The sequence below is a fragment of the Pelmatolapia mariae genome, unplaced genomic scaffold (assembly GCF_036321145.2).
Source record: "Pelmatolapia mariae isolate MD_Pm_ZW unplaced genomic scaffold, Pm_UMD_F_2 NODE_ptg000557l+_length_25533_cov_1, whole genome shotgun sequence".
Classification (NCBI taxonomy): Eukaryota; Metazoa; Chordata; class Actinopteri; order Cichliformes; family Cichlidae; genus Pelmatolapia; species Pelmatolapia mariae.
This window is the reverse complement of record NW_027052241.1, coordinates 3,975-10,699: the sequence shown is the minus strand read 5'-3', so window position 1 is coordinate 10,699 and position 6,725 is coordinate 3,975. Positions and strand designations below refer to the sequence as shown.

The 6,725-nt window shown below is 42.3% G+C and overlaps 1 protein-coding gene across 1 annotated transcript; it reads left to right on the top strand.

Annotated features, from left to right (window-relative positions):
- The first annotated feature begins 963 nt into the window (after nt 1-963).
- LOC134623323 (sodium/hydrogen exchanger 9B2-like) lies at nt 964-6,096 on the top strand. The gene is made up of 10 exons (XM_063468469.2): nt 964-1,104; nt 1,205-1,332; nt 1,527-1,608; nt 4,079-4,172; nt 4,253-4,359; nt 4,442-4,591; nt 4,727-4,835; nt 5,026-5,162; nt 5,655-5,829; nt 5,968-6,096. The coding sequence occupies exons 1-10, from the start codon at nt 964-966 to the stop codon at nt 6,003-6,005; spliced, it is 1,161 nt and encodes a 386-aa protein (XP_063324539.2). The 3' UTR covers nt 6,006-6,096.
- The last annotated feature ends 629 nt before the right edge of the window (nt 6,097-6,725 follow it).

Sequence of the window (6,725 nt, the reverse complement as noted above, 5' to 3'; positions counted from 1 at the left end):
GATCCAGCTGCCTACACTGCCCCCCTTTCCTCCACTGCTTGGTACGGCCCAGTAACTTATTGTGTTGTAGTCTAATCCAGATTAATAGAGGTTATGTAAAACTTAATAAATACTTCCTGTGTTAAATGTATGTAGAGCCTACGGTGTAGTCCATGCAAGTTCCCAGCGTTTATACTCGAGCGCTGTTATGTGCTGCAATTGTGCAGCTCGAACACTAGGGGGTGCTGGGATTTCTCTCTTTGAGAATGATCCATTCTCCATCAATCCATCCAATCGATTTCAGTCAATTTTTTGCATTATAAATATGTTCTACTTTCAGGTGTGTAAGCAATGTTATGCCACATATTTTGCTTTTTTTTCTAGTGTTACTAAAGTTCTTCTGTAGTCCATTTGGAAGTTGTGGTTAGTGGTTGTGAAAGAAAAAGTGGAGTTTGACTTGGCTCAGTTTTATCACATGGGCCTCTGTTATTCAGTGTTCCATGCTATTTTATTTTCTTATAAGAAGGAAAAGGAGAACAGTCCTCATATGTGACATACATGGACATTTGAATATTGGAACATCTATGATACACACCAAAATAATGCATAATAGGAAAGTACAAAGGCAAAGTTAATCCACTCTATAATACAACCTGCATCCCTAACAGTACTTCATACATACAAACTTCTTCCACTAAATTACTTGAAAATCTTCACTGCTTATTATTTCATGTCAATAAAACTTGAATTGCTGTCCCCTTATTCTATGTACAGTATCTATCAGTAAGTATATGTAGATACTTAGACGTACATTACAATTTCAAATAAAACACAATGAAATTCTATTTAATTTTAGGGTGATCACACCCTCTGTCACAGCCCATATCACAAAGTGCTACCACACATTATGTTAGATATAGTCCTTACAGCTACAGCAAGCCTGTACAAACTTGTGTGTGTGTGTGTGTGTGTGTGTGTGTAGGTATGCTGCTGGCAGGTCTGCTATTGCGTAACGTTCCTTACATAACGGACGCCATCTTCATCGACACTCGCTGGTCTGCAGCTCTGAGGAACATCGCCTTGTCCATCATCCTGACCAGAGCTGGTCTGGGCCTCAACCCTGAGGTACGTGTACAATTAAATATAAAGCTATACAATTCCTGACATGCTGGTAGTTACACACAGAAATTCTAAAGCAGTCGCTTAAATCTGTGTTTGCATGCAGGCTTTACGTCGACTGAAAGCAGTGTGTGTACGTGTTGCAGTTGGACCCTGTATGGTGGAAGCCTGCATTGCTGCTGTGGTCTCTCACTTCCTGCTGGGTCTGCCATGGGTTTGGGGTTTCATACTGGGGTAATTTGTGCACACACATACAGACACACACACAATGGTCTTAGTCAATACTTTAGTTGACATGTTGGAATCTCTTTAAACAGACTTTAAACAGGTGGTTTCTGCATGTTAACTGCAGCTATTTCTTTCTGTATGACTGAGTCAAAGTAAGTAAAGTGACACTCACTGTATCTGTGGTGTGTGTGTTTGTGCAGTTTTGTACTGGCTGCCGTTTCTCCAGCAGTTGTTTTTCCTTCAATGCTGCTCCTGCAGAGAGAAGGATATGGAGTGGAGAAGGTAAATTATCACCTGTTACTATCATCACCACATTTGACTGATGAAAGATTCATTCTGCGACAAGGGGCAACATATGGGTGGAAAAAGAGATGAGCCTGAGATGAGTCTATAGAAATGACACAACATGTGTGTAGGCTTATGCAGAGCAAGTATAACCTAAAAATAACAGCCATTACTAGAGGAGTCTAGAACTCCTGTAATGGCTGTAGCTCCATCAACACATTCTCAGTGATTGCTAAGCTTCCTAATTGTGTCCTTGCCACTTTACAAGGACCCGCAGTGACCTCTAGGACACCCACTGTGGTCCTTAATACCTTCTACAAAGTTACAAGCTTAAGCAGAGTCGGAATACTTTATTGATCCCTTATTGATCACTTATCAATAAGGTATTAGTCACTTATTAATCACTTATTGATAAATAGCTGGATAAGAAGAATAGCGTGTGCAAGAAGGGTGTAGCTGTTGCAGTATACAGTGTGTTAAGTGGATGAGTTGTACAGGGAGATGACCACAGGCAGGAATGATTTCCTGTGTCATTCAGTGGTGCTTTTTGGTAATCTCAGCCTCTCGCTGAACGTGCTCCTGTGACTGACCAGCATGTCATCAAGTGGGTGTGAGGTTTTATCCAACATTGTCTTTATCTTGGACAACATCCGCCTTTCCGACACCACCTTAAGGGAGTCCAGCTCCATCCCCACAACATTACTGGCCTTACGAATCAGTTTATTGAGTCTGTTGGCATCTGGGACCCTCAACCTGCTCCCCCAGCATGCAACAGCGTAGAGGATCGCACTGGCCACAATAGACTCGTAGGAAATCCTTAACATTGTCCAACAGATGTTGAAGGACCTCAGAGGCGACTCTGGCCCGTCCTGTAAAGTGCTGTGGTGTTTTAGCCCAGTCCAGTTTATTTTCAATGTGTACTCCGAGGTATTTATAGCCCTCCACAATGTCATTGACCCCCTGGATTGAAGCAGGGGTCAAGCGTTTCCTGGTCTTCCTGAAGTCCATGATCAATTCCTTGGTCTTTGCCACGTTGAGCTGCAGATGATTCTGCTCACACCACGTGACAAAGGAGTCGACCACAGCCCGGTACTCCGTCTCATCATCCCTGCTGATGCATCCAACCACTGTAGAGTCATCAGAAAACTTCTGAAGATGGCAGGTCTCTGTGCAGTGGCTGAAGTCTTTGGTGTAGAGGGTGAAGAGGAAGGGAGAGAGGACAGTCCCTTGTGGTGCCCCTATGTTGCTGATTACCTTGTCATACACCCTGTGGAAGACGTACATATTGTGGTCTTCCTGTCAGGTAATCAACAATCCAGGACACCAGAGAAACATCCACCTGCATCGCTGTTAACTTATCTCCCAGGAGGGTCAGCCTGATGTTGTTGAAAGCACTGGAAAAGTCAAAAAACATGACCCTCACAATTAAGTAGGTAGATGATGGCGTCCTCAGTTCCGAGACGGGGCTGGTAAGCAAACTGAAGAGGATCCAGATGTGGTCTTACTATGGGTCGGAGCTGGTCCAGGATGAGCCTTTCCAGGGTCTTCATGATGTGGGAGGTCAGTCCCACAGGCCTGTAATCCTGGGGGCCACTGGGACGTGGTGTCTTTGGTATAGGGTCGAGGCATGATGTCTTCCACAGCACTGGGACCCTCTTCAGACTCAGACTCAGCATGAACAGTTTATGGAAGACTCCACAAAGCTGGGGGGCACAGGTCTTGAGGATGACCAAACTTCGTCTGGTCCAGAAGACTTGCTTGAGTGGAGTCTCCTCATTTGCATCTGAACCTGGTCTTGAGAGAAAGTGATGGGTGGTGGAGAGGTGTCAGGAAAATCCCTTGAAGCTTTGATAGGATAGTGATTCAGTAACAATACCCTTTTAAAGGAGTTGTAAACCTTATCAGTTATCAAAACACCCTCCAAATTAATTCATAAGCTTATAATACACAAGTAGAATCCCTTCAGCTACTTAGTACTAGCTACTACAGCTACTTCTAAAAGCCTTAAAACACTTGAAGTTTATTCAAACTCCTAGGACCTGGTGTCCACATGTGTGGACATCATATTTTGGGTTATTTAGACCAAAATACTCACTTTTGCTCTACAAGGGCCTGATATCCACTTATGAGGACATTATAATGCTACTGTTCTATCAAAATTTTAAACGAATATCCTCATGTGGCTCTTATTTTTCTTAAAAACAAAAATAAGGTAAAAAAAAATCTGGTAATTCTTTGTTTTTACTTTCATCGGGCCCCAATATGCCCAAATATCAAAGAGAAATTAAAAATGCATGCCGTGGAAGAGTTCGGGTCTTAGGAGGTTAAATGAAAGTGACACTCCTAATCACCCAAAAGAGCTCAAGGCTCCTTCAGGATTGACTAATAGTTAAGCTTCACCAACCCAAAAACTTCCAAAGGGTCAAGAGCATTTAAAGATCTAATGTCACTGTGTGTTGTTCTTCAGGGAATCCCCACCCTCCTGATTGCTGCTGGAAGCTTTGATGTTATTCTCGCCATAACAGGATTCTCTACTTGTTTGGGAATCGCCTTCTCTACAGGTCAGACAAAAAGTTTCTGTCCTGTGCTTTTCAGTTTGTTTTTTTCTAGTCTACATGGTCTGGTTGTGTTTGTCCTGCAGGTTCTACATGGATGAACATACTGAAGGGTCTGCTGGAGGTGGTGGGAGGCATCGTAGCTGGTATGATCCTGGGAATGTTCTTGTACTGCTTCCCCAGCAATGACCAGGTCTGACATTTTTTTATTAATATGATTTTCCTTTTTTAATTGTTCATAAAATGTGTCCTTAATATCTTCTGTCTGATCACAGGAGGATCTGGTCTTGAGGAGGACCCTCATGTTGCTGGGTCTGTCCACATTTTCAGTCTTCTTCAGTAATGTTATTGGTTTTGCTGGAGCTGGAAGTCTCTGTACACTGGTGCTGGCTTTCCTGGCTGCACTGGGCTGGAAGACTGAAAAGGTAACATATATCAGGATCACTTTAACCTGCATCCCGCCCCTTGGATTTTGCCATGTTTACCCTAAATCATCATCATCTTTAATGGCTGGCACCATGGCATGTGGTTAATCCAGGTATCTCTAACTTCGCAATCAGGCACCAGTAGCAGAAATGGTGGGTCGGTCATGGGATGTGTTTCAGCCACTCCTGTTTGGTCTGATTGGAGCTGAGATCACAATTAAAGCCCTCAGCCCAAGTACTGTGGGTAAGAACATTATATTAACGACATATTTCAGTTAGACGTTGCTCCATTTGGGTCTAGATTTTGTTGTCAGTTACTAGGAGCCCAGTGGGCCCAGTAATCAAAGAGCATTAACCTGCGGAGCAAAACATTTCACTGCTTGAGGAAATTTAAGATATTGGTTTCCTCTTTATTGTTGTGTCTATGCCCTTAGGTCTGGGTATGGCCTGCATTCTTATTGGTCTGGTGATCCGTCTACTTGTCACCTTCCTGTTGGTTCATTATGGAGGATTCAACTTAAAAGAGAAGCTCTTCATTTCTGTGGCCTGGGTGCCTAAAGCTACTGTGCAGGTCTGTGAGTGTGTAATCCTGATATTAGACTGCTAGAAGATATTCATTTTACAAAACTCTCTTTATCTGACTTTATAAATCCAGAACTAGAAACACTTCAGCCTTATCCAGAAACTTCTAAAGGATCCACAAAGTCTCTTAACACTCCTAAAATGCCACTGGTGTTCAGAACAGCGACTAAAATTATTCACACAAATCTTGTGTTTTATAAACCACTGAAATCATTAAATTGACTTGATTAGAACTACCTACATGGCTCCTTAATTCTCTTTATTGACTTCTAAAACCTAAATTACTATGATAATCACACATACATGTTGTAATTTGTCATTAGTCATGAAACCCAAGGGCCTCTACATCTTCCTCAGTTACGACTAAAAACTAAAAAGTACCGTTGTTTCCCTTAAAACCACCTCTGTGATTTTAATGATACATGCCTTCATTGTTAATCTGCACTTCAACTGAGCAGTCATTTATGTCTGTATGTGCTAGGCTGCCATTGGTTCCAAGGCATTGGACATGGCGAGGGAGGAAGGGGACGAGGCCTTAATTAAGTTTGGTTTGGACGTGCTAACATTAGCGGTGTTAGCCATCTTGACCACAGCTCCAGTTGGTGCACTGGGTATCGGACTGGCAGGACCCCGTCTCCTGGCCCGGCAGGTCAAAGGTCAGCAGGCATACACATCTACATACTGTGTAGTGGCTTCATAATTTTACTCTTAAATCACTGAACAGTGTCAGGTGTAGTCATATGTAAACAACAAATGTCTTTTCTTCCCCTTTCTAAAAATCCCGACCTCAGCAGAAGAGACAGAAGGCGAAGCTACACCATCTTACCTGTGAGATTACTACACTATCTTATCCACCTTTACTTCTAATCAAATAACTGTTGAATCATTATACGGCTATAAGCGATGGTAGACTGGAAAGAATGTGAGGGTTTAGGCTTTATGGCCCTGAAGGGAGGGGGGAAAGCTGTAAGAGTCTGTGTAACTGTTGGACACTTCGAGATGGTGCCAGACACCCTCCTGTGCACATCTCCCATCCGGACGTCTGTAATGCTCAAAGTGTTGTATGGAATAAAGAGATTGTTGATTGAGCATTTATACACTGAGTGTTGTTCTTCCTTCAGCCCAAAGATGAAAGAACTGGGGTATTTAACAAACCGCAACGGGGTTGTTCAAGAAAAAGACAACGTGACTCTCACGAGCAAGCTATGAAGCTTCTGAATGGAAAAACTCCTTATATATATAAACTGTATATACAATATATAGGTATGTCCACACATAATGTAAATGATAAACAGAGTTTAGCTGCAGTTGATTTATATATACTGGCTGTAGGTTTCTTCTATTTTCTCATATACTCAGGTTAGAAACTGTAAATGTCCAAATGTTTATATTTTTATCAGGCTATTATTAGTAAAGCAAAAGCAAATGCCCCGTGTGTTAAAAGTACCGATATATTCTGTCTTGTAACATTCTACATATTTCAGCTATTTTACAATCCTTTGAAATGAACTCTGTTTGTCACATGTCTGAGCTACACCGGTCTTATTTAGAC

Bases quoted from the DNA above. Each gene is read 5' to 3' on its own strand.
- LOC134623323 (XM_063468469.2), top strand. From the start codon at position 964: ATGCTGCTGGCAGGTCTGCTATTGCGTAACGTTCCTTACATAACGGAC. The intron at 1,105-1,204 runs GTACGTGTACAA...GTTTGCATGCAG, and splicing joins GTCTGGGCCTCAACCCTGAG to GCTTTACGTCGACTGAAAGC. The intron at 1,333-1,526 runs GTAATTTGTGCA...GTGTTTGTGCAG, and splicing joins GTTTGGGGTTTCATACTGGG to TTTTGTACTGGCTGCCGTTT.